This window comes from Thrips palmi, unplaced genomic scaffold, assembly GCF_012932325.1.
Source record: "Thrips palmi isolate BJ-2018 unplaced genomic scaffold, TpBJ-2018v1 HiC_scaffold_3, whole genome shotgun sequence".
NCBI lineage: Eukaryota > Metazoa > Arthropoda > Insecta > Thysanoptera > Thripidae > Thrips > Thrips palmi.
The window spans coordinates 6,466,768-6,494,087 of record NW_023144630.1 but is presented as its reverse complement, the minus strand read 5'-3'; the positions used below and the strand labels follow the sequence as shown (position 1 = coordinate 6,494,087).

The following is a 27,320-nucleotide window of genomic DNA, read 5'->3' as shown; positions in this document are numbered from 1 at the left end:
CTTTCGAAGCTTCTATTTCCAGCTGCGTCGTCAAACAGTGGGGCAGACCGGTGGAAATGCCTTCCTGCAGGCATGGCTGGAGCGCCTGGCATCTCTGGGTAGGCAATCCGCCGACACCACTGCGTCGCTGGACGCGTGGTTGCCTACCTCGCAGGCGTTTCGGAGCCGCAGGCGGGTAAATCTCTAGACGCATTCTGAGCTCCAGAGTCGCTAAACAGGACTCAAGCCGAACGTGTGACCCCACCAATGGATTCCTCGTTCGGAGAGCAATGTATTGGTGGGGTCACAAGTTCGGTTCGAATTCCATTTAGCGACTCTGGAGCACAAAACGCGTCTAGAATTTCTGCCGCCTGCGCCGGTCTTCTGGCCCACTGTGTGACGGCGACACTGACGTTCACGCATTGTCGTTGGCCAACATCAATCAGCCTTCGCGTGCTAATAAGCCGGCGGCAGAGCGTTCCATGGCTGTGGAATGAGCTCCAAATGATTGCATACCGGGGCGCATTTAGAATTCAGAGCTTCCTGGCAGCTGGCGTCGCGTGGCGCGGCGCCGCCGCTCCATTGTCCGATTGTTTGGGCCCTACAGTGAGGGGTGCGGGCCCTCTGCCCCGCTCTGCCCTCCCCCACCCCAACCGGTCCTACAGTCGCTGTCACTAGCGACGGCGCCGACAGATGCGGGTATGCCGGGTGGGCACACTGTCTAGAAAGACGCCAGGAGCCAGAAGACCCAACGGCGAAATTAAACAGTTGGTTATGAATCAACACGTGCGGACAGTTAAAATATTTTGAGCTGAAATAAATTAACTGAAAAATACATATGTTTATTTTCAAAAAAGTGCGGTGTTTCCAATGCTGTAATTCTACGGTGATTTTCAAAATCAAAAAGAACATTTTTGGTTCATTCACTCATGGATTTTATTTCCTCTATTCCTCAGCTATTATCCAAACAAAATTTAATTTTGTGTTGAAACAAACTAACAAAAATAGCGAGAACAAAAACAAAAGACAACAATAAGAGCAGAATTAAATTTTTTTTCGAAGTGTTTGTTATGAACTGCTCCTTGAGCAGTCTTGAACTAAGATTATCTTGAGTGAAAAAGCCACGTGCTAGGGACAGGGGCAGGTGAAGTCCCTGAACCTAATTGGGCTGCATTTCTAAGCTACCACCAGCGTGTCAATAAATTTTAAACCGCACCACTCGCCGAATACATTTATCAAACTTACTAAAATATTTTTATTTCAACTTTTAGGTTGGATTACTTGCGTTGAAGACTGCTTCACAAAAATTCGTTTAAGGAATATGACAGCCGGCGCAGCCCCCTCTCCACCCCCTCTCCCCTCCTTCCACAGGGTGACCACAGGGTCGCCAAAAAAATCCCTGCTTTTTCCCGTTTTTTCCCCGGCAAGTTTTCCCGGGTCTAAACGACGATTTTAGGGGACGAACATTTAAATCACATCTGCATTAAAACGGTTAGAATGGCCGGAAATTCAAAAATTCCCGTTTTTTTTTTCAACTTTTTAAAAATTTACAGGCATTTCACGCATTTTCCGTCGGTTTTCCAGGTTTTCCCGATCATGTGGCCACCGTGCATCCCCCTCTCGGAACCTACCCCCTCTCCCCTCCTTCCAGCTCGCCAGCCGAGCGAGGCCGAGCCCCCACCCACCTGTGGCTGACGCGGCTCCCGGCGGGTGAGGTCAGGTAATCCACAAAACGGCGTACGCGGCCACCCTCACACCACGGCACGCACACTTCACACACGCCACTCGCGAGTCGTAAAACTCCGCGCGGAATTTCCCGGTTTTCGAAAATTGGCGGGTTTCGGGCGGCGAGCTCGCGCTAGCGCGTCGCGTCGGGGGGCGGCGTGCAAGGCGGCGTGCTGGGCGACGCTTGGGGCGACGCAGCGGCCGTGGGAGATGGGCGGCGACTGAGGTTCTGCCAACCAAATGAGGGCCGAGTCGGCGCTAAGTTTAGATTTCGACGCAAACCCGCGGGCTTTCTCACTCGCTCTCGCACGCGCCCCGCTCCCCCTCGCACGCACAGCCCCCTGCCTCTCTTCCCCGCAGCCCCCCCCCCCTCCACCCCCCGCCGGAAGGTTCTCACGCCCCTTCGCACCGGCGGCGTGGACGGTATTGTGTACCTTGCGGTGCAGCGTGATTCACAGGTTGATCAGACAGAAGGGCGCGCGGCAGACAGACAGACAGGGCCGGCCGGACAGACACGCCGTGAGAGAGACAGAGCGACGTGCACATGATCCAAACTGCGGCAATAACGGCTAAATGCGGCCCCTCCCACCGGCCGCCGCAGCCGCCGCGCTATGGGGCTTAGGCCGCCGTCGCCCTTGGGGACGCCCCAAGGCGAAGGGTGCGGGCACGGCGTCGATTCGCCGATCACACAGTGGGCCAGAAGACCGGTGGAGGCGGCCAAACCTCTAGACGCGTTTTGAGCTCCAGAGTCGCTGAATGGGACTCGAACCGAACGTGTGACCCCACCAATGGATTCCTCGTCCGGACAGCGATCCATTGGTGGGGTCACACGTTCGGTTCGAGTCCCGTTTAGCGACTCTGGAGCTCAAAACGCGTCTAGAATTTTGACGACCCCCACCGGTCTTCTGGTCCACTCTGAGACGCTCCTGACGCTTTACAAGATACTGACACCTAAAATGACAAATGTTTACGCGATGTTTAATCTGACCGCTCAGCCAGTTGGGATGACGCCGGATCCGGCACCAGTTTTACGGGGTGAAGATGGCCTCCTTCGCCTCCTCGCGGTGCAGGCAGCGCCCGGCCGAAGTGACGGCATCCGATTCGAGATCCGTCTAATTCTGCTGAGGCCGGGGGCGTAGCTTGCGCGCGAAATGCCAGTGCAAACACCTTGAGTTTTATTAGAAACGTATACAAATCTTTATTTTTTGTTGTTGTTAACTTAACTTGGTGCAGTTTCCTTTTCCTTATATCTTTCTGTTGTGAACTTTGCCTTTTCTTGCATTCTCGTTCTTTCGGCTCGGCTTTGCCTTCGCCGAGACGAGCCTTTTGGCCAATCCTGTTTGCCGTCTTTGTCCGCCTGACCCAGACTCTCGGTTGCCCTTTCCCCAGACTGTTGTGGCGGGCTTTCAGTGAGTCAGAGGGACCCACTGGGAGTCGTTGGCGGTGTCAGCATCCACCTCCTCGCAGCCGCCGCCGCCGACACGACGCCCTAGGACATGCCCGAGGCGAGTGGGAGTGGCGCAGTGGGCCAGAAGACCGGTGGAGGCGGCCAAAACTCTACACGCGTTTTTGAGCTCCAGAGTCGCTAAATGGGACTCGAACCGAACGTGTGACCCCACCAATGGATTGCTCGTTCGGAGAGCAATCCATTGGTAGGGTCACACGTCCGTCCAGTTCCAGTTCTGTTTAGCGACTCGGGAGCTCAAAACGCGTCCAGGATCTTGTCCGCCTGCACCGGCCTCCTGGCCTGTAAACGCCTGCGAGGTAGGCAACCACGCGTCCAGCGACACAGTGGTGTCTGCGGATTGCCTACCCAGAGATGCCAGGCGCTCCAGGGTGTCAGGCCCGCATTCCAGAACGGTTTACTCGTGTCCGCAGGAAAGCAAGCCACGAACGTCACCCGAAGCTAAGGGCAGGTGTCTGTGTCTTAACGAACTTTCGACTCCCCGCCCGTACGGGACGCCCATCAGACGGTACACGGTAGAAACAGCAGAACCTGTCACCCAGCAAAGGTCCTGGAAATCGCCTAACTCTTCGCCGCTACGGGCGTCCCATGGCGCCACACGGTAACCGGTACCATGGTTTTACCGGCAGAGACACGAGCCTCGCTAGGGCTCCTGCGGCCGGGAATCCCAAACAGAAATGCGCCACCGGGGGCCGGGCGGGGCGGGGCCCCAGCGCCAGTCCGCCAGTCGCTGGTGGGGCAGGTTTGGACGCGGCCTGGCCGGCCTGGCGTCGTAGGGCTAGGCGGCCTGCCTGCCGGTGAACTGCTTGCCAAACAGAAATAGCGCCGACCGGAGGGCCGGGACGGGGGCGGGGCCGCCGCCCGCCGCCACCGCGGTCGGAGGTTGTGGGCGACGGAGGCGGCGGGGGGCGGCGCGGGGGCAAGGGGCGCGGGGGCGGCCCTCGAAGCATCAGCCAGCGTAAACTGCAGCGTGTTGATGCATCCGATGCACCGGCAGAAACAGGCCGGCAGAGTTTCCGCCCGACTCCGCCATGATCACGGCGATGACGGCGTCCACGCACAGTGGGCCAGAAGACCGGCGCAGGCGGCCAAAACTCTAGACGCGTTTTGAGCTCCAGAGTCGCTAAATGGGACTCGAACCGAACGTGTGACCTCACCAAAGGATTGCTCTCCGAACGAGCAATCCATTGGTGGGGTCACACGTTCGGTTCGAGTCCTGTTTAGCGGCTCAAGAGCTCAAAACGCGTCTAGAGTTTTTTGCCGCCTGCGCCGGTCTTCTGGCCCACTGTGCCGCGGCGCGCTTGGCTGTCATAAGTGCCCCGTTTAATGAACGAGTCGCCTGGTAATGGGCCGCGGCCTGCACCGACACTGTGACACACTCGCAGTCATTACAAAGCGAGCCAAGCACTGCGCGCTGCCAGCGCCAGAGAGAACATCCAAACTTGATGGATTTCATATTTGTTTTTCAAGTGCTTTGTCTCTTGACTGTGTCTTCTCTGGGTCTAGGAGAGGCATCGTAGGCCAGAAGTCCAGTGGAGGCGGTCAAAAATCCTGAACACGTTTTGAGCTCCCGAGTCACTAAATGGGACTCGAACCGACCGTGCGACCCCACCAATGGATTGCTCTTCGAACGAGGAATCCACTAGTGGGGTCACATGCTCTTTTCGAGCCCTGTTCAGCGACTCTGGAGCTCAAAACGCGTCTAACGCACCTCCACCGGTCCTCTGGCCCACTGTGGAAGGATGAGGGGATGCTCTGGAGGTGCGGCGCGACGCCTTCAGCGTGCCTTCGGCCCAGTAGCCTACATCGAGGCGGGCAGGCCTTGCCTTCGCACGGGCCGGTCGACCTTGCGTGGGTGCGCGTGGGGCGGTGGTGGCGGTGGGGGCGTTTGCCGAGAATCCATGGCGGCAGACACCGGCGGCGTCCACGCAGCCCACAAGTGTTACGGACCACCCTCCTCTTCGGCCACGCTGGCGGCGCACAGTGGGCCAGAAGACCGGTGGAGGCGGCCAAAACTCTAGACGCGTTTTGAGCTCCAGAGTCGCTAAACAGGCCTCGAACCGAACGTGTGACCCCACCAATGAATTCCTCGTTCGGAGAGCAATCCATAGGTGGGGTCACACGTTCGGTTCGAGTCCCATTTGGCGACTCTGAAGCTCAAAACGCGTCTAGAGTTTTGGCCGCCTCCACCGGTCTTCTGGCCCACTGTGCGGCGCCAAGGCCATCGCGGCCGCCTGCCAGGTCACGCCTCCCTGTCTCTCTCGCACGCAGGGGACGCTATGGGACGCCCTGCAAGTGCGACAGAGACGGAGCGATCACTCGACACACCAGATCCGCCTCATTAGAGAAGGGACCTGAACGCGCGCCGCGCTGCGTTTCAGTCTCTTAAAAATAAGACGGGATTCGTAATTGACTCTTGAAAAAAAGTAAAAAAAAATTATCGCAGAAAAAACGTGTTGTGTTTGAAGTGCGTTGATCCTCCCGAGCGCGCTAGGGCTGGTCACGGGGCGGCCGCACAGACAATAATAGCAGACGCGAGCTAGGGTGGCCACGCGTCTGGCCGCTTGAAGGTAGGGTGGCCACGCACTAGACGCACGCTGCTCGTACTCTGCTTTGCCACCGTCGGGCGACAACCCTAAAGTTCTACTCGGACGAAGCAAAGAGTCCGCGGGGGATCTAGAGCACGCGTTCGGCAGTGTGCGAAACGTGCCGAAATCGAGAGGCGTCCGCGACGACCAGCGCCGGGAAGATCGGCCACCCTTCCTGCTCGGCGTGGGGTATTGCCGCCCTGGCCGGGTGCCAAGGCCCTGCGAACGGGGAGTATCGCCAACAGGCGTCGTGACTACCCCGCGCAGTCACCCCCCACCCCCGGCCGCTCTCAACAGGTCCCTTGTTGTTTTTCGGATTGCTTGCTTCGCTTGTCTGTCGGGCAGACTCAGTCTCGTGAGGGGGGTGGAGAGAGAGAGAGAGAGAGAGAGAGAGAGAGAGAGAGAGAGAGAGAGAGAGGAGAAGAAGAGAGAGAGAGAGAGAGAGAGAGAGGGAGGGGGGGGGATACTGCGCTTTCAACACGGGCTTCCCTGTCAGCACAAGCCGCCGTTTGATTCCCCGACACAGGACCTGTGTCACAGGTTGGCCAACGCCCCCGATTTCGAGAAGCGCGACATGAACCCAGTGGGGCGGTCCCGCGGGCTGCCCGAATCTATTCTGCTAAACTTGCTGAAGTTTCGAAGACTCCTCCTCTGACAGGCCATGAACGTTGGCCAGAAGACAGGTGGAGGCGACCAAAATTCTAGACGCGTTTTGAGCTCCAAAGTCGCTAAATGAGACTCGAACCGAACGTGTGACCCCACCAATGGATTGCTCTTCGACTGAGGAATCCATTCGTGGCGAGGGGGTATTCACTTCGAAAACTGGCGCACAGAGTAGTCGCTATTACGCTTATTACAATTATTACGCGTTATTACACATTATTTTACATTATTACACATTATTTTACATTATTACACATTATTTTGCATTATTTTACATTATTACGCATTATTACAGGATTATTACAGGATTATTACAGTCATTATTACGGTCGTTTTTGACCGAAAGGGAAGCCCAGCACCACCTTGCCCCCCTCCCGTGTTCGCCATTCAACTGTAGTTTTTCATATTACAGAATGCACTTACATGCTACTAAAATTTTAAGTTTGTTTGAATGAGCAGAGAGATTCCGATGGATTTTTTTCCCAATACCCCACCTTACCGATAGGATTTCTAAAGATTTTCAGGAGAGCATGATTTTACTATTTTGTCCAATAATCTGCAAAGGAATTTTAACCAAAATTTATTTTATTCTAAATTTTGTTTCATATTTGTTGTAAGGGTGTAACCAAGAACAGTGAGTTTCAATGAAAAAGCTGCGTACGGATAGTAAACCCCTCACTCAGCTTTTCTATGAGCTTTCTCTTTGTTTCCTTGAGAAGTTTTTTTTTTTTGAGCTTTCCCGCAGCGGCAAATATTCTTGGCAACCTTTCTTGCTCTGATCCAAGTGTGCGCAGCCTCATGAAATCAGCCACTCCACCGTGCCGTTTCCCGCCAACATGAACATCGGGGAGTGGGGGGAAGGGGTAGGGAAGGGTAAGGGAAGACGGGGGAAGACAGAAAGGATGGCGGGACCACCGGAAGGGTAGAATATTGCTGCACAGAGTAGCAAATTAAGACCACTTTCATTTTGTAGCCAATATGTGCCAAAATTTCAGTACAAAATGCGTACATTACGCATTATTACGTGTTATTACACGTTATTGCACATTATTACACATTATTTTACATTATTCTACATTATTTTACATTATTTTACATTATTACACATTATTACGCGTTATTACCCATTATTACAGGCATTATTACGGCCAAGGTGAACAGACTATTACAGCAGTGAATACCCCCTCGATTCGTGGTGTCACACGCTTGGTTCGAGTCCCGTTTAGCGACTCTGGAGCTCAAAACGCGTCTAGAATTTAGACCGCCTCCACCGGGGTGTTGTGGCCCACGGTGCGACAGGTTCTGGCTCACCTCGTAGAAGTCCCTGGCTTGCGGCGTGTCCTGCAGGAACTCCTGGGCCAGGGGCTCGTCCCGGCAGTAGGCGACGTGCTTGTCGAAGTCTCGCTCCTGGAACACCGAGGACGAAACGCGAAGTTATTCACTCGAAGGAGTGATTGGAAAGCACGCATTTCATTACAAAAACTTATTTCTTTGCGGTTCCGAAAATTGAAAACAACGACAACTCTTTCACAGCCTTGTCGATTTTTGATCGTGTGTTCTCAGAGTGTTCGTTCGCCGCGCTCCGACGGGGCAGCCAAGACCCAAGGCGCGGTGGGTAAGGCAGGACAGGGTAGGGTGTGGCGGGGCGGAGGGGAGCGGAGCGGAGCGGGGTTCCCCGTGTAAACACCCCCTCCCCTCCCCAACACGTGCTGAGAGCGTGGTGGTCCGGCTCGGTCGCTCCACGCGGGGGAAAAAAAAGTCTTAAGTTAGACGGAACGGGGTTAGCGGCGTCTTCCGCCCGGCTTCCGGGCCGCTAGGCGGCGAAAAATAGCACGTTCTTTTTTTCTAAACTTGCTAAAGTTTCGAACACTCCTCCTCTGACAGGCCATGACAGTAGGCCAGAAGACCGGTGAGGAGACCAAAATTCTAGATGCGTTTTGAGCTCCAAAGTCGCTTAATGGGACTCGAACCGAACGTGTGACCCCACCAATGGATTGCTCCCCGAACGAGGAATCCATTGGTGGGGTCACACGTTCGGTTCGAGTCCCATTTAGCGACTCTGGAGCTCAAAACGCGTCTAGAGTTTCGGCCGCCTCCACCGGTCTTCTGGCCCACTGTGCGCCTTGTGAACGCCACTCACCAGCCTCAAGAAGGTCTTCCCGATCATGCGCGGTTCGTCGGCGTAGTACTTGATGCCTTCGATCAGCACACTGCAACAGACGACACGGTTTCAGCAAGCCGGCCGAAGACTGGCCCGGGACTCACCTCGCCCACATCAACAACAAATAAAAGGCACATCAAACGCGGCCGGTTTTACGGTGTCTTTGACATCCATTCTATGGTGGTATTCGAGACAGGCTTTACGTGCAACAGCGCGGCTATTTTCGCGGCACAGTTCCCCACTTTTATCGCCATGCAGGTCCTGCAGGACGGAGGGGTCGCCGTTGTGTCATTTCGACACACCCGAAAAAAAGACAAGCAAAAAAAAGACAATACGGAGGCTTATTGTTTATCGGTTTCAGGACATCTTCAAAGCGATGCCACATTTTTAAGGCGACCATAATCTCGGTCGGTGTAACAAAAAGTAAAAACAATTTCGACATTCCACCTTTTGCAGAAATGAATGTTGAGGGCCAATGACAATGTGTGCCAATGTAGGGAGTGTAGGTCCCGGTCGTGCCCAGTGGGCCAGAAGACCAGCACCGGCGGCCAAAACTCTTAGACACGTTTTGAGCTCAAAAGTCGCTAAACAGGATTCGAATCGAACGTGTGACCCCACCAATGGATTCCTCGTTCGGAGAGCAATCCATCGGTGGGGTCACACGTTCGGTTCGAGTCCCATTTAGCGACTCTGGAGCTCAAAACGCGTCCGGAATTTGGACCGCCTCCACCGGTCTTCTGGCCCACTGTTACTCACGTGTTGTGGAACTCGGCGATCTCCTTGAGGTTGCCGAAGACGAGGGTCTTGTTGTCGCGCACCACCCGCGGCACGGAGGCCGAGTCCACGGGCCGCATGTAGCGCTCCACCACGTGCCGCATGTCCCTGCCGAACTCCTCCTCGGTCTCCACGAGCTCCCGGACCACGGCCCTGAAAAAAAAATTAACAAAATTAAGAAAAAGTTCTAAAAATTATAATAGATTTTTATTTTATTGCGGTGTGGCAAGTATAGACCGCCCCCCCTGGCTCTGCAGCAGGCAAGATCATGCACTTCTGGCCACACCGGCCTCCAAGAAAACAAGCGAATGAGGCGGCCAAAGACGCGTTTTGAGCTCCAGAGTCGCTAAATGGGACTCGAACCGAACGTGTGACCCCACCAATGGATTGCTCTCCGAACGAGGAATCCATTGGTGGGGTCACACGTTCGATTCGAGTCCCGTTTAGCGACTCTGGAGCTCAAAACGTGTCTAGAGTTTCGGCCGCCTCCATCGGTCTTCTGGCCCACTGTGCAGCGCCTGCCTGGTAGGCAATGCTGCCACCAGGACGCATCCGTGCGCTCGCGTTGCCTACTCAGCAGGCGTGGAGGTCCTCTCGCAGAGAGCCTTGTCCAGTCGTCCCCATCGTCTCCCCTACACCCACGTGAACACTCCCAGTGATACAGCCTCGTTTTGAAATACAATTTCCGACTTTTGTTGTTACTCCCGCGGACCGTTGCTGTCGCCGTGCGCTTGGCGGGGCAGCACCAGCACCACGCCAATCTGATTGAAATACGGCTCGGGAGTCACCGTGCCGTGCCGTGCCGTGCCGTGCCGAGTACTCGTGCACCGCGTGGGAGTGCGGGGAGTGCGGGGAGTGCGGGGAGTGCGGGGAGTGCGGGGAGCGCGGCGCGGCGTGCGGCACCAGGCGGCACCCTCTGTTCGCAGCTGCCACAACACACGCCATTTTGCCCCCTCACTCGCATCTGTAACTCGGTAAACGTCGGGGCCGGGCGTCGCGAGGCAGCCTCCTCGGACAGGCACTTCAGCGAGGCGGCAGTGCGACAGAGACGCACGGTGGGCGAGAAGACCGGCAGAACTTCTGACGCGTTTTGAGCTCCTCCAGAGTCGCTAAATGGGACTCGAACCGAGCGTGTGACCCCACCAACGGATTCCTCGTCCGGAGAGCAATCCATTGGTGGGTCACACGTTCGGTTCGAGTCCCATTCAGCGACTCTGGAGCTCAAAACGCGTCTAGAGTTTTGGCCGCCTCCACCGGTCTTCTGGCCCACTGTGCTGCGGTCGCGGATCTGGGGCGGCCGACCGGACGCACGCTGACCCTTCGCTGCAGCAGACGACGCCAGTGGCGACGGGCGCAGCCATGTCTCTCCATCTCCAATTTCATCTCATGAATATTTTAGCGTCCGCGGCCAAACAGCACTGATAATGATGATGAAGACAATTTTTTTGCGATAGTCAAATATTTAAAAAATTCAAATAATCGAAACCAAGTAAACAGAAATTGGGATACACACTTAAGTGGACTCTCGAGTAAAAACTAGCTGACACCTTTACGTGTCTTGTATTGCTCTAGGTATGTTTTGAAGTAGTAAAGGTATCATCTGCTAAAAAAGGTTCGTGGGTCGAAAATTTTACCTTCGCAAGATGTTCGACAGCAAGGAGCGGGGTTTTCTGTTTATGGGCGAGTTAGACGAATCGACTGAGCGTGCAGGAGCAGCGATTCCGAGAAACGGTGGGAATCCCGCGCTCGACGCCTGTTCCGCTTCAAAACACGGCGTTCCGAGAGCCGGCGCAGAAAACGGCCGGGAAAAAGAAAACGCGTCACGCCGAACTAAAAAATCAAAATGCCTATTCGAGACCGCAATCGTCACTTTGAACAAATTTAAAAAATCCTCCAGCACGAACCTGTTTGCAAGTATCTTGTTTTTTCTGATTTGCCCGCGTTTCACTTGCACATCGAATCGTCAAAAACGCAGAGTAGCGTACTCCCAGAGGAGTGGTTGTCACATGGAGAAATCACTGTGAATTTTGGTGTACAAATTCAATGGATTCCCGTCTAATTTCGAAGGATTTCAGTCGAAGTCGAATGAATTGCAGTTATATTTCGATGAATTTCAGTCGAATTTCGATAAATATCAGTTGAATTTCGACGAATTTTAATTAATTGATTTTAATGAGTTTTAGATGTTTGATGAATTTCGGTTAACAAATTTGGCTGGAGTTATTTTCCCATTGGGTTGCCACCCCGACGGCCTGGCCTGCGGTAGCCTGCGGCAGCGTGCGTCGTTGGGGTAGGTCGCGCGGGGTAAAGGACCTTGGTGGCGTCTGGTCGGGTCTGGTCAGCGGAACCAGGCGGGACGAACCCTGCGAAGCGGCGTCCCGACACGTCCCGCTATTTTCATCGCGATGCAAAGGGCTTATGACACGGCGCACCGTCACCCCCTCCCTCCTCTACCGCACAGTGGGCCAAAGACCGGTGGAGGCGGCCAAAACTCGAGACGCGTTTTGAGCTCCAGAGTCGCTAAATGGGACTCGAACCAAATGTGTGGCCCCACCAATGGATTCCTCGTTCGGAGAGAAAGGCAGCACTTACTCCCTCCTGAAGACGGCGTCCTGGCCGCGGCCCTCGTCGCCGTGCCGCTGGTCCGCGCTGGGCGGCGACGGCCAGCACGTGCTGGGGCGGCGCTCCAGGCTGGAGGCGGGAATCCAGCCAGTCTGCGAGGGGTCGCTGACCAGGCGCACCAGCCACCTGCGAAAACGCAACAACATTCAAAAACAAATATTATTTCGGTCCATTTTCTCGAAGGCTGCAGCATGGTGTCCTGAATTTATTTATTTATAATTGTCCGAGAGGTTGCCGCATTGTGTTCAGGACTCTCGTGGCCTCGGCCGGGTCGGCGCTCTGGGGTTCCCCTCCCATCCCTGAGTGGGCCAGAAGACCGGTGGAAGCGGCCAAAAGCCCGGACGCGTTTTGAGCTCCAGAGTCGCTAAATGGGACTCGAACCGAACGTGTGACCCCACCAATGGATTGCTCTCCGGACGAGGAATCCATTGGTGGGGTCGCACGTTCGGTTCTAGCCATGTTTAGCGACTCTGGAGCTGTAAACGCGTTTAGAGAGTTGGCCGCCTCCACCGGCCTTCTGGCCCACTGTGCGTCCCGACAGGGCGGGCGTGCCGGGGCGGGCGATCGTGTAACCCTCCATCACGACGGTGTTTACTATGCACGCGGTGCGCGGCGTGCGCGGTTTGGCAGAGTCCGTCTCGTGCGACCGCCAAGCGGCTCAATGTGAGGTGCTCTGCGGTTGCAGGCCTCTGGCTGCCTCTGGCACGCCGCGCGCCGCACAAAGCGACACGACGCAGTGTCAAGTTCCAAGGTTCGAATACCCACTTAATATGTTTTATTTTTCGTTCCACCCCGCCAAGGGCGCCTCGGTTGGCGGACGTCGCGGAACAAAAACGGCGAGGGTACACAGTGGGCCAGAAGACCGGTGGAGACGGTCAAAACCCCGGACGCGTTTTGAGCTCCAGAGTCGCCGAATGGGAGTCGAACCGAACGTGTGACCCCATCAATGGATTGCTCTCCGAACGAGGAATCCATTGGTGGGGTCACACGGTAAATTCGAGTCCTGTTCAGCGACTTTAGTGTACCCGCAAAACGAAAACAAAATGTGACTGTACCTGGCGTCCCGGTCCTGCGAGTCCTGCGACCTGGCGCGAGGGTCGCCGTGGCGCCGCTTCGGCCGGATGCTCATCTTGTGCCTGGCCGACGAGTTGTCCAGCAGCGAGGCCGCGTCGGCGCCGAGGCCCAGGTCGAGGTCGGGGTCGCCGTGCAGGTCGAGGTCGAGGCGGGGTCGTCTGCGGGAAGAAACGAAACAGCGATAAGTCACCCGGCGGGAGTCGAACCCGCGACCGCGGCGTGTCAGGCCGACGAGCCGACCAATAACGAGAGGTAATAACTGGCTCCTGCCAAGAGCCGGGTGACGCAAGGCCCTGGCGGCGGGCTGTTGGCCCATGCCGGAAGTCGACAGGTGAGCCCCTCCCACCCTTCACAGTGGACCAGACTTCCGGGTGCTCGCTTTCCCGGGGAGCTTCGCACAGTGGGCCAGAGGACCGGTGGTGGGAGGCAGCTAAAACTTTAGACGCGTTTTGGGCTCCAGAATCGCTTAACGGGACTCGAACCGAACTTGTGACCCCACCAATGGATTGCTCTCCGACGGGGTATCCATCCATTGGTGGGGTCACACGTTCGGTTAGAATTCAGTTTAGCGACAGAGCTCAAAAGGTTTCTAGAGTTTTGGCTGCCTCCACCGGCCCTGCGGCCGCCTGTGCTTCGTGCACCTCCCATCCGGCGTCGAACACGAGAAAAAAGGAGGAACAGAACACAGTCTTTGAACCCTACACCGCGAAAAAAAAAAAAAGAAAAGATTTTGTTTAAATTACGGGCGCGCCGTGGGTGCCAGCGCGGGACGCCACTCTGTCACTCCGTCTCGCCTCGGAACACGGTGGATTTATCACTTTTCCGTCGTACCGAGGGGAAGGACGAGAGTACACCAGTGTGCCAGCGGTCTCTCTCGCACCCGCCCGGCACGTCCCTCGAGTGCGAGAGAGACAGAGCGACGGCAGGACAGCTCCTGGCCAGACGCTGGCTGACCCCCCCCCTATTCCACCGCCTGAAAGGTTACAATGAAGGGGGAGGGGTAGCTACCCCCAGGCATCGCCGGGCGTTGCCCCCAGCCCCCAGCTCCGTGCCCCCCCTCCCGAGACCCCCCGCGCAGAGCCTTCATAGCCTGTCTCGGAACGTTTGGACGGCTTGGTGTTTATTTACCCCCATTACCTTGCTTCACTCACTTCAGCACGCCTTCCCCCCCCCCTCCCCCGCACCAAAGTCAGGAGCCAAGTCCAAGTCGATCAGCGTTCATTGATCAGGCATTAATGTGATTGGTGCTGTCTGTCTGTCTTTCTTTCTCTCTCTGTCTCCGCATGTTGAAAGAACAGCACCCTCTCTCTCTCTCTCTCTCTCTCTCTCTCTCTCTCTCTCTCTCTCTCTCTCGCTGACCTTTGGCCCAAAAGACGCGGTATGTAGGCTGCGACGAGAGGCAGTCATTGCCACACCTTCAAACACGCACTTGTCAAACAGAAAAAAAAGATACTGAATATTTTGAAGTTTTAGATGCTTTAACAACACCTTATTTTATCCATAGAGACTCGATTTTCTCTGCTCGCTGGCCGCAGCACAGTGGGCCAAAAAGACCGATCCAGAGTCACTAAACCGCACAGGAACCGAACGTTTGACCCCACCGTTGGATTCCTCGTTCGGAGAGCAATCCATTGGTGGGGTCACACGTTCGGTTCGAGTTCCCCGTTTGCGACTCTTGCTCAAAACGCGTCCGGGGTTTTGACCGCCTCCACCGGCCTTCTGGCCCACTGTGTGGCCGCGTGACACCGTTCCGTCTCCGTCGCACATCAATCTAGGCGGCGACAGCGGCGGTGCGAGTGAGACAGAGTATGACGCGGTGCCTCACTCGCGAACGAGCATAAAGGCTGCTCCACTTTTTGATTTGTAGTGCAGGAGGGTAGCCCCCACCCCCTTCTCCTTCCTTGCCCTACCTAACCTATTGGTGTTGGAGTGGACTTTATTTTCGTGCCTCGTCGCACCACTGCGCCGTGACTGATCGCTTGGACACCATTTAAAAATACCCCCGCGCGGGGGAAGGGGACGTCGGGGACAGGGGAGCGGGGAGAGAGGGGAGGGGAGAAACTGCAGAGGCAATAGCAATTCGTCAGTCGACGACCCTCTAAACACACACTCTCTCTCTCCGCTCTCTCACAAGCGCCGAGAGAGTCTATGGAAAATTCAGAAGCCTCAGCCGCTTTTGAAAAATCGCGGTAAATTTTCAACTTTTCCCCGACTTTTTTTTAAAAGTGATTTTAAAATAAGGGAAATCCGTTTCCAGGTTGACGGGGATTTCGAGTGGCGTACTACACGTGTGCCAGAACTCGATTCCGTCGCCCCGTCATCGCGTCTTTGCCAACGGGCTGCGGACAGCAGGGGCGCACCCACTGTGACCTTAGGCATCGTTAGTGTGTGTGTGTGTGCGTGTGTGTAGGTGTGTGTGCACCCGATGGCCGCAGTTTGAAGCGTGGCCTGGTTAGTTTAAATCGGATCCAGGTCACTGCAAGTGCAGTGCGTCTGCTCATTAAAACTCCCTCCCCTCGGCCCTTGCTGCCCGTCCCTTGACGAGCCCCCCCCCCTCTCCCTTTTTCCTGCCTGCCACCCACCCACAGCCCTACTGCACAGTGGGCCAGAAGACCGCTGGCGGCGGCTAAAATTCTAGACGCGTTTTGAGCTCCAGAGTCGCTAAATGGGACTCGAACCGACTTAAGAGCGTGCTCACTCAGTACCTTGACGGGTACAGGACTCACTCAACGTCCTGCTGCCCTTTGGACCCTCCTCTTTCGCGCCCCGCCTCGGGAACGCTTTGACAGGGGCTACTGCGGGAGCAACAGCCTCGCAAAGTTGGTCAAAACCGTTTTGAGACGACTGCAAGAACACACCACAGAGTCCGATTCGGAGAGACATGAGACTTGACGGGCTCGTTAAAACTGCACGCACTCTGTCTTTCGTGACAATTTTTGTGTTGCGTCCGGTCGGTGGTCCGGTGGGGCGGCGGCACAGACGACAGGGCGTCGGAGTGAGGGAGTGGGAGGGACGGAGAGAGAGGCGGGAGAGAGAGAGAGGAGAGAGAGAGAGAGAGAGAGAGAGAGAGAGAGAGAGAGAGAGAGGAGCGTGTCCGGTTGGGATTCCCCAGCCCTACCACGGCCCAGCAAGCTGCTTCCGAACGTTCTTCGTCATCCCCTCTCTCTCTCTCTCTCTCTCTCTCTCTCTCTCACTCACTCTCTCTCCCCTGAGGCGTTCCGCACGGGAGCGAGAGAGACAGCGAGCACTGTAGAGCCAGCCCAGCGTCATGGTCCGCCGGGGCCCCACAATACCCCACACAGCCCCACTGGGGCTTCGATTGACCCCTCAGGCCCCGTGCGAGTGAGGCAGGGACAACCTGCCTCAACAAGCCGCCTCAGAGCTATTATTTTTATCTGTACACCGAGAATTTCTTTTCACAACTTAACAAACGGTTTTGTTTTCCAAACTATAACAATTGTTCGTCTGCTAAACGCTCTGCTCCTTCCGCTGCACTGCAAGCGAAACGAGTCCGTTGATCACGTGGTCTGTCTTGTTTTCGTTTTTTTTTAATTTTCTGGCTGGATTATCGCTGCTGATTTTCAATTTGCGTCGTTCACCCGACCTGCCTCGAGCATTTCTGAAATACTAATTGACTTAAGTTAACGTAGGTAGATTTTATTTCACGACCAATTTTTTACCCAATATTTTAATTTTTTTTTTGCCAAGTGGTGTTGGCTGGGCGTTCCCGGGTTGTTAGTGAGGGCGTGTCTCCACGCGCGCGGCGTGGCGCGGCGCGGCGTGGCAGTGGCGTGGCATGGCGTGCAGCGGCGAATCTATCACGCGGTGGCACCAATCTCACGACCATCGGAGCGAACCAAACCGCGGCGGATGAATTAATATTCCTGATTTATATGATTTCCTGATTTATATAAAAATTTAAAAAGTTGGAACGTTCCGGCGAATTTTATTTTTGTTCGAACGTCTCTCAAAACAGTGCGAATTTTTACAGGGTAGGCGTCGCGCTGCGCGGTCAGTAAAACACGGGCCACGCGCTGCCGCGCAGCCGCCAAGCGACGGTGCATTGTAAATGTGGAGCAGACTCGGAAAAAGGGGGGGGGAGGGGGCTTGCGTCATCAGGGCAATGCTCCTCTGGGGTGCCCCACCCCAATTACCCTGCCCCAGAAACAAAGAGCACTCTGTCTCCCTCGCACTCGCGGGGCGTCCCGCAGGGGTGCGAGAGAGACAGAGCAACGAGGATGCAAGACCATGTTGTGCTTGCACTTCCCGTACTTCGGTCGCACAGTGGACCGGGAGACCGGCGAGACGCGTTTTGAGTTCCAGAGTCGCTAAATGGGACTCGAACCGAACGTGCGACCCCACCAATGGATTGCTCTCCGAACGAGGAATCCGTGGGGCCACACGTTCGGTTCGAGTCCCACTTAGCGACTCTGGAGATCAAAACGCGTCTAGAGCTTTGTCCGCCTGCGCCGGCCCACTGTGGGATCGGCAGCACGCGGTACATGAATGAACCTCCTCGGACTTCGCGTAAGATGGCTCTACTCTACTATGCCTGTCCGTCGGTGGGGGCGGGGGTAGGTCGGCCTGGTCGGCCGAGGGTGCGACAGAGAGGGACACGCCCCCCCGTCCTCGCGACACGGGGGGCAACGACCAGTCTCCCCCTCCGCCACTGCAAGGTGAGTGAAGCAGGTCGGCGAAGCACAGTGGCGCAGGCGGCCAAAACTCTAGACGCGTTTTGAGCTCCAGAGTCGCTAGACAGGACTCGAACCGAACTCGTGACCCCACCAATGGATTCCTCGTTCGGAGAGCAATCCATTGGTGGGGTCACACGCTCGATTCGACTCCCATTAAGCGACTCTGGAGCTCAAAACGCGTCCGGGATTTTGGCCGCCTCCACCGGTCTTCTGGCCCACTGTGCAACCGCACCAGTGTGTACTCACTTGGCATCGCCAGTCGTGTCCAGGACCTCGACGAGGTCGCCCTTCTTGAGGCTGAGCCGCTCACCGACGACGTCCTCGCGGGCCGTGAGGACGTCCGCCACCTGCAACGGACACGGCGTCAGACACTTCGCTGGCTTTCAGTTTACGACGCTGTTAGTACAAAGCGTTTGCTCCAGGGCCGAATAAACCTTGATTCAACGCGATTTTCTTTGGTTCGAGTCCAGAGACTGGGTTCAGATTCATTGGACGACGTGGGCGCTGAGCCCAAAGCCTGCCAGACCTTTCTTTTGTGCACCCAGGACGTGCCTTTAGCGGAGTCACTGTGGAAAATTATCATTTTAATTTCAATTTAATTCGATACGTTTTTATTTCAGTGTGTTAACCAGGAAATCCTGCGCAGGTGTTCACCGTGACTAATTGTCCTTTAACGAGACTGGGTCAGGACCGTCGGAGAGGGGGAGAGAGAGAGAGAGAGAGAGAGAGAGAGAGAGAGAGAGAGAGAGAGAGAGAGAGAGAGAGAGAGAGAGAGAGAGAGAAACACAGCAGAGGTCGGGGATACCTTTAGGCGAGAACGTCTATTTAAATCTCCACTGCAAAGCAGCGAGTGAGACCCCGGCAAGAGAGAGAGAGAGAGAGAGAGAGAGAGAGAGAGAGAGAGAGAGAGAGAGAGAGAGAGAGAGAGAGAGAGAGAGAGAGAAAGAGCTGTATAGCCTCAAGGTGCGACCAGGTGGGGATTTGCGACTGCTTTCGGGTCTGAGTAACGTCAGCTTGCGTCCGACTGCGTCCAACAGACTGAAACGTGCACTTAGTACGGCCATTTGGATCCGTGCAGAAACTGGCTGCCTTCCCAGCGATCGAGGGACGACGAACAGAAAGCACCGCGTATTTTATACAGCATTAAAAAAGCGAGTGGCGTTTCCGACCGAGTGTTTCTTTTTTACAGCAACAAACACTGTAAATGCTCTGGGTTTTTATGTGCAGTTTTTTCCTATTTTTTTTCTGGGTCGAATTGTGGCTATACGCGAGTTTATCGCACACCCGATGCTTGCTCGATGAGTTCTCACCTTTTGTTTTGCCAGAAGACCGCGCTAGGTGTGCTGGCAGGCGACAGACCCCCCCTACCCCCTTTTCCCCTCACCCTCCGGTATATATAGTTGTGGCAATACGGCTCGCCGTGCTGACTCACAGAGGCCCACGCCGTCCACCTCAAAGACCCGCTGGCCTGATCCGCCACCCTTGAGGCGCGACGGGGGACTTGCGGAGCTCAAACTGCGCTTCGAGTGTGTCTGCCGCTTGCTGCTTGGCTGCCTAATGGTCATGTCAGCAGTAAGCACACAGTGGGCCGGAAGACCGGTGGACGCGGCCGAAATCCCGGACGCGTTTTGAGCTCCAGTGCGAGGGGGTAACCACTCGCGTAATACCCTGTACACAAAAACCGTGTATTACGCGTAATACACGTGGTCGTAATACCTTTTTCGGGTCAAATAGGCCAAATTTTTGCATTTTAAGGCCGTAATACACGTGTAATACCTCCGTAATACAGCCTAATACCGAGTAGTCTGTACACGATTTCTTGAAGTGTTTACCCCCTCGCTCCAGTGTCGCTAAATGGGACTCGAAGCGAACGTGTGACCCCACCAATGGATTCCTCGTTCGGAGAGCAATCCATTGGCGGGGTCACACTTTCGCTTCGAGTCTCATTTTGCGACTCTAGAGCTCAAAGTTAGTCTAGAATTTTGGACGCCTCCACCAGTCCTCTGGTCCACTGTGCGATGTTCCTCTTCCTATGTGTTTTAAGTTTGGTTTTTGACCTGCAGGGTATATGCACAGATTCATTCCTGCATATTAATTAATTTTGTCATTTCTCGTTTCCAAGTCGCTCTTTCATCTGCTTCATTTCCTACGAGAGCCGTCAGTGTATCCGAGGCCTGCCTACACTGGCTGTCGACCTTGCGGGCCTGCAGACCTTGCACTTGGCGGCGTCCGGCACACCGCACTATATTCCGCAGACCTCCACTTTGATCACCGCCACCCATGCGCCATGCGGCCGAGCGATTTCTCTTCTCGGTTCCGCAAGCGTCGTCGAGCATCGGGCCTATTTTCGTCGCCTATCGCGCGTGGGTGCGAGAGAGATACACGCGGCCGACCGGCCCACAGTGGGCCAGAAGACCGGTGGGGGCGGCCGAAACTCTAGACGCGTTTTGAGCTCCAGAGTCGCTAAATGGGACTCGAACCAAACGTGTGACCCCACCAATGGATTCCTCGTTCGGAGAGCAATCCATTGGTGGGGTCACACGCTCGGTTCTAGTCCCATTTAGCGACTCTGGAGCTCAAAACGCGTCTAGAGTTTCGGCCGCCTCCACCGGTCTTCTGGCCCACTGTGGGCGGCGACGAATTCGGACAGACAGAGGGGCGGCGACCATTTCCCGTCCGCTGAGTCACGCGCCGTCTTTCACCTGCAGTCAGATTTCATCGTGACTGACGGAAGCGGCAGAGGCCGGGCATCGCCGCAATGAGTAATTGGACCGAGCTTGCCAAAAGCACGCCAAAGGGGTCCAAAAAAGCCTTTGTTTTAATTTTTGAAGCTCTCCCGCCCTTTTCTTAAGTAAAATTTGTCGCTATTATACAATGTGCTCCATTTTCATTTACTTTTTCCTTGTTAGGTGTTTTACCTTTTATTCAGATAAAGTATGTTTATGTTATAATTTGCAAAAGGGCAGTCTGAATCTTAAGTGGGCCACTTTGCTGAGCTGCTTGCCTTTGTTTTCATCGGTGGGCCCGCGGTGGACCTGGTCTGACCTCGCCGGCCGCGCCGCGACGTCCTTCGCGACGGCCGCGCGACCACTCACCCACCTCTTTTCGCTACCGGAACTTGAATCGGGCCCAGCCACGCAGTGGCCCAGCCACACAGTGGGCCAGCCACACAGTGGGCCAGCCAAGCAGCAGCAGCAGCGCCCCATGGCGCCAAGCGCATTCCGCGAATGCTCGCCCCCCGACTGTTTGGGACTGTCCATAAATAACGTGAGTAAATTTTTGGGAGCATTCTCTCTCACTCAACCTAAACACCCACGGGGGTAAGACTTTCCCCCCTGCTACTGGGCCAGAAGACCGGTAGAGGTGGTCAAAATCCGTAACGCGTTTACCGGCGTGACCCCACCAATGGATTCCTCGTTCGGAGAGCAATCCATTGGTGGGGTCATAACCTCGGTTCGAGACCCATTTAGCGACTCTGGAGCTCAAAACGCGTCTAGAATTTTGGCCGTCTCCACCAGTCCTCTGGCCCACTGTGCGCCGTTTCACTGAAATTTCCTCATCCCCCTGCTACCCTTCCACTGCAAACCTCTCTTTCTTCTTACTGACCCAATTTCGCTCAGTCGGCTTCCGTCATTGCAAAGCCGCAGAGAAAATGGTCAAGATGAGTCACCGAATCGCCGGCGTGGCTTGGACTCGGATTTAGCTCCGATCGTAAATATGAGACCGTAATTTAGACGCAGCCCCCGCTCGCCCGGCACCCACTCATGCCCCGCCCGTCTGAAAGAGTAAGTGACAAACTGAGACAACAATAACACACAAAAGATTAGCAATTATATTTTATTAAAGTTCTGGTTAACACAGTATAGTTTACGAGTACCTACTTAATCCTAATTTCCATCACAAGCCTTAGTAACGAACGTTCTAACACTATCAAAAATATTACAGACATGCATCATAATTATTCTTGATGTAAAGGACTTGGACGCGCATCGCGTCCCGACAATGACTAGATAAAATTACTCTAACCACTCCAACATGTTAATTTAATTCGTACATACATCGTGGCTTCACTCAACATATACAACCAATACCTAAGACACTATCTTAAGTTACAAAACAAAAATGGAGATCACATATTTCACTCCCCCTATCGAGCCATACCCTGTTGTTCTTAATTTAATAACAAAATTCACAGAAGTTTCAAAAATTAAGAATCATTTCTATTTTCCATCCAATGTCGGATTGTTTTTACATAGTTATGGATGTAGCACACACATGGTTACACTTACAAAGACACAAGGTAAACAGTGATACAGTTGCTAAGATTATCACACAATAAGATCGGTGTAAAACTAACACAGATCTGCGGGCAGGCGACAAGTCTAGGAATGTCAGACACGGGGATTCACATTCTGATTCGCTGGCACGAGTGTGGGGGAAAAAAAAGAAGGTAACTAAGTTTGGTATGAAAAATTAGTCACTGCACCGTCATGCATAGTGAGAGGTGGGGGCAATGAAACTGTTTATATTTTTAGTCGGCCACGCCAGCGGGCGGCAGCGGACCGCGGCACGCCGGGCGCGGCTGACCTGTCAGTCTTCAATAGACGATCGTCCTCCCAAGGGCGTCTCGACGTCTCGCCGGCAGAGAGAGAAAGAGGCACTGGCGTCCGCGACAGAAATACCTGCCCCTCCCCTCCGCTGCGCGGGGAGTTATCAACAGATTCCTCAAACACATCATGCTCCACAGGGTTACACGGGGTGGGCGGGACTGGTGAGCTGGCCGTTGGGGACGAGGCCTTTGGACACGACGGGCTTGCCGAGGCCTTTGGTCACCGACAGCGCCGCCAGGGGCAGGTCCTCGTCGTCGTTTTCTACACCGTTAGCGTGCCCGTTGGCCACGCCGTTGACTACGCCGTTGACGTGGCCGTTGGCCGCCCCGTTAACGTGGCCGTTAACGTAGCCGTTGACGTGGCCGTTGAGGTGACCGTTAACGTGGCCGTTGACTTGGCCGTCGAGGTGACCGTTAACGTGGCCGTTATCGTGGCCGTTGACGTGGCCGTTAACGCGCCCGTTGACGTCACCGTTAACGCGCCCGTTGACGTCACCGTTGACGTGGCCGTTGACGGGTCCGTTGGCGTGGCCGTTGGCGTGGCCGTTGACGTGGCCGTTGCCGTTCGACAGGTCCGAGCTGACCTCCGTGAAGGTGGAGTGGTGCCGGTGGTCGCCGTGCACGCAGCGCAGGCACGTGGACTGGATGGTGGACTCGGGCGCCGAGGTGGACGTCGTGTTGGCCTCCGCGTTGGTGGACGCCGAGGCGCCCGAGCCGCGGCGCCCGTGCACGTTGTGGTACATGGAGTAGCGGTTGGCGAGCGGCTGCGACAGCCGCAGCGCGGAGAACACGTGCATGGGCGCGAAGTGGCGGATGCCCTTCTGGTCGACGAGGGTGTAGGGGATCTGGCCGGTGAGCACGTCGCGGGCCGCCTCGCGGGGGATGACGGTCTGGAAGCCGTGCTTGACGATGAGCAGGGCGCCCTTGTTGCCGGCGCCGCGCCGCCGCAGATACTCCTCCATGGCGAGGGTGTTCTGGAAGAGGGCGGTGGGGATGTCCGCCGAGCTCTGCAGCTGCGGCAGGCACTGGTCCTCGGGCACCACCATGAGCGCGGCGCTCTGGCGCACCAGCTCGCGCAGCCGGGGGTCGTTCCGCGCGGTCTCGGGGTCGGACACCAGCTTGCCCAGCGCCGAGTTGAACTTGGGCCGGCGCTCCGCCAGCTGGCGCATCACGGTGAGGCGCTGCAGGATGTCCAGGGTGATGCGGTCGCCGGCCAGCGCGCGCGTGGCGGACGGGTCGCTGAGCACGGCGAGCAGGCCGCGTGCCACGTCCTGCATGCCGAGCGCGCGCGCCAGGTTGATGGCCTGCACCATGAGGTCGCGCAGCGCCAGCTCGTCGCTGTCCAGCATCTCCTGCAGGCGAAGCTCGCTGGCCTCGCGGACCACCGCCACGATGCAGCGCTGCAGCAGGTCGGCGGCGTCCTGGTCCGAGTCCAGCAGGTCCTCCTCCACCACGTCGCGGACGGCCTCCGTCACGCGGCGCAGCACCACGTCCAGCAGCTCGGGCTCGGCCTCGGCCAGGTGCAGGAAGGCCTGGCCCAGCTGGTCCTGCTCCAGGACCTTCCCGAGGCGCTCCAGCACGTCCTCGCCGCCCCACAGCAGCGAGCGCAGCAGGTCGGCGCGGCTCAGGCCCTGGCCGAGCTGGCACACCGTCTCCCGGCACAGCAGCCCCACGTGGCCCGGGTACGTGACGAAGCCGTGCAGCGCCTCCACGACGCCGTCCTTGTCGCGCACCGACTCCAGGATGCTGTTGAAGAAGTTGCACACGGCGCGCAGCACGCCCTCCTCGTCCTCGTCCATGGTGATGCAGGCCGTCACGATGGCCTCCGTCAGCATGTTCTTGAGGGCCTCCTCCTCCTGGCTCAGCACGGCGTCCACGTCCGTGCTCAGCAGCCCGCGCTCGATGGTGACGCTCATCTTGCGGCGGATGTGGCCGCGTTCGTCCAGCAGGCCGTAGCTCAGCTTGAGCACGGCCTCCAGCACGTGGCCCATCTTGACGGCGGCCACGCCCTCCAGGCCCAGCTGCTCGGCCAGCGCCAGCGTCGGCAGCGACCCCATGGCGGCCACGTCCACGCCGGGCAGCTCGGCGGCCACCTGCTTGCCCACCACCATGCCGGCGTGCGAGAGCTGGCGCAGCATGCGCGAGTCGATGCTCATCTGGCCGGCCGTGGTGGGCGCGGTGGCGGTGGCGGACAGGTGCGGACGCATCAGGCGCAGCTCCTCGGGCGTCACCTCGAAGCCCTGCAGCGAGAACTCGAAGCCGCCCTCCTCGGTGTCCTGCAGGTCGGGCGCCACGAAGCGCAGCCCGTCGGCCGTCTCCACGATCTGGCCCGGCACGAAGGTGACCCTGTCGCCTGTCTCGATGACGCGGCCCGGCACGAAGCGCGGGCCCTCGCGCGTGTCCACGATCTGGCCCGGCACGAAGCGGGAGCCCTCCTCCTCCGTGCAGATCACCTGGCCGGGGATGAAGGTGGGCCCGGCCTTGGTCTCGATGATCTGGCCGGGCACGAACCGCGGCCCGTCCACCGTCACCACGGTCTGGCCCGGCAGGAACTTGGGGCCGGCGTGCGTCTCCACCACCTGGCCGGGCACGAACTTGGGGCCCTCCTTGGTGTCCACCACCTGGCCGGGCACGAACTGCTCGCCGTGCTCCGTCATGACGAGCTGGCCGGGCACGAACACGCCGTCCATCTCCATTCCGGGGACGAACTGCACGGCGCCGGAGGCGCTCTTGATGAGCTTGCCCTGGATCACCTTGCCCGAGGGCAGCCCGTTGGCCTTGCCGGGGAAGAACTCGACGCCGTGCGAGGTCTGCACCATGTGGCCCAGCACCTCCTCACGCTGCTCCAGGGCGTTGGCGGCGCCGGGGTCGGGCAGCGCGTTGTGGAACACCACGTCGCCGAGGCTGGCCGCCGCCGTGAAGGACAGCACCGTCACGCCGTCCGCCGCCACGACGAAGGACCCGGGCGAGAACTTGACGTCGCCCTTGGCGCTCTTGACGACCTGCCCCTCGATGAACTTGGGGCCGTCGGGCGTGGCGAGCGTGGTGCCGGGCACGAACCGCAGGCCGGCGTCGTCGCGGACCGCCACGCCGGGGACGAACTGCGTGGCGTTGCCCGCGTCGTCCGACACCGTCTGGCCCGCCACGAACTTGGGCCCGTCGGGCGTGGCGACGGTCTGCCCCGGGATGAACCTCAGCTCGCCGTTGTCGTCGCGAGCGCTCTGGCCGGGCACGAACTCCCACTCCTTGTCGCCGTCGCGGTCCACCAGCACCGCCTGCCCCGGGAGGAACAGGGCCTCCCCCGAGGCCGTCGTCAGCGTCTGCCCGGGGACGAAGCGCGGCCCGCCGGCCGTGCTCACGGTCTGGCCCACCACGAACTCGCGGCCGTCGGCCACCACCTGGCCGGGCACGAAGCGCGGGCCCTCCGGCGTGAGCACCGTCTGGCCGGGCGCGAAGCGGCCCTCGCCCTCCGCGCCGTACAGCATCTGGCCCTGCACGAACTTCTGGCCGTCTCGCGTGTGCAGCGCCTGGCCCGCCACGAACACCTTCTGGCCCTCGACCTCCACGGCCTGGCCCGGGATGAGCAGCGGGCCGTCGGGGGTGTGCACGGTGAGCCCCGGCATGAACACGGGCCCGCTGGCTGTCTCCACGGTCTGGCCCGGCACGAACACGCGCCCGCTGGGCGTGTCCACGGCCTGCCCCACCACGAGGCGCTGCTGCGCGCCTTGAGCGCCTTGCGCCGCCGCGATGTCCAGCCGCAACGCGTGCACCTTGCCGCCGACGCACACGGCCTCGCCCTTGTCCAGGCTGTTGACGAGCTCGGGCACCTCCTCGATGCGCGGCAGGGCGTTGAGCAGCTTGCCGCTGCCGTCGGCGGCCTCCTCCATGAAGACGGCCTTGACCTCGGCCTGGCGGGGCAGCGCGCCGGGGTCCACCAGCTGCACGGCGGCCTGCACGGCCGCGTCGGGCTCCGCGGTGAGCGGCGTGAACGGCGCCACGGCCTGCACGGTGGGGAAGCCGCCCACCTCCTCCAGGAGCGCGGGCTGCTGCACGATGCCGGGCGAGGACGTCTCCAGGTCCACGACCACGGCGGCCACCTCCACCGGCACGGGCAGGGTGGTGACGGTGGCCTCCCCGACGACGGGGGCCTCCTTGTCGAAGGCCGGGGCGTCGAACGCGCCCACCAGCGGCTTGGCCAGGTCCTGCAGCTCCCCGGTGGACAGGTAGAGGTGCGCGTCGGTGCGCAGGTCCTCGGGCTCGAAGCGGTCCCACTTGCGCGGCTCGCTGGACTTGGCCTTCTTGCGCTTGCGCTCCTCGCGCTCCGCCTGCATCTTGACCTTCATGACCTTGGCCGAGTGGCGGCGCCGCTCCTCCTGCGCGGCGAGGTTCTCCTTGTCCTCGAAGATGCGCTTGCGGTCGGCCAGGCCGGCCTCGCGCTTCTGGCGGCGCTTGCGGTCCTCCTGGTCGCGCTGGTACGCCACCTCGCCGGGGCCCTCGCCGTCCCAGAGGTCCTCGCCGTCCGTGGCGGCCGCCCAGTCGCGCACGTCCAGCGACACGCTCTTGCCCTTGCGCAGCGTGAGCAGCAGGTGGTCGGCGTCGCGCGCCAGCATCACGTCGCGGACGTCGCCGTCGCGCACGGCCGCCTCCAGCCGCGACGGGAACACCAGGCTGGTGCGCCGCTCGTGCACGGTGTACACGTAGGCGCGCGCCGCGGCCGCCTCGCCGTCGGCGGCCGGCTTGGACGCCAGCAGGCCCTGCAGCTCGCCGCCCTCCTCCAGCACGGGGAACACGTAGCGGTAGTCGTCGCGGAGGACATGCCGGCGGTGCTGCAGCCCCAGGAACTGGTGGTGCTCGTTGCCCTCCGACTTGTGCGTGATGTGGCAGTGCTCCTTGTCGTGCTGCACGCCCACCAGCACGGGGATGTAGTGGTGGCCGGGCAGCCCGATGGCCTTGCCGGTGATGCGGC

At 57.9% G+C, this 27,320-nt stretch overlaps 1 protein-coding gene across 2 annotated transcripts in view; it reads right to left on the bottom strand.

The window, feature by feature from the left end:
- The window catches only part of LOC117648547 (obscurin-like), an 89,478-nt gene that overhangs the window by 41,455 nt on the left and 20,703 nt on the right, over positions 1-27,320 (bottom strand). Inside the window, exons 5-10 of one of the 2 annotated variants that reach the window (XM_034391064.1) lie at positions 17,992-18,092; positions 13,033-13,209; positions 11,948-12,103; positions 9,338-9,508; positions 8,561-8,630; positions 7,732-7,827 (exon numbers count right to left, since the gene is read on the bottom strand). In XM_034391064.1, coding sequence (XP_034246955.1) covers positions 7,732-7,827; positions 8,561-8,630; positions 9,338-9,508; positions 11,948-12,103; positions 13,033-13,209; positions 17,992-18,092 — 771 coding nt within the window. Of the gene's footprint in view, positions 1-1,664; positions 1,871-7,731; positions 7,828-8,560; positions 8,631-9,337; positions 9,509-11,947; positions 12,104-13,032; positions 13,210-17,991; positions 18,093-27,320 lie in introns of those variants that run through there. The other variant, XM_034391065.1, reaches the window with a different exon arrangement.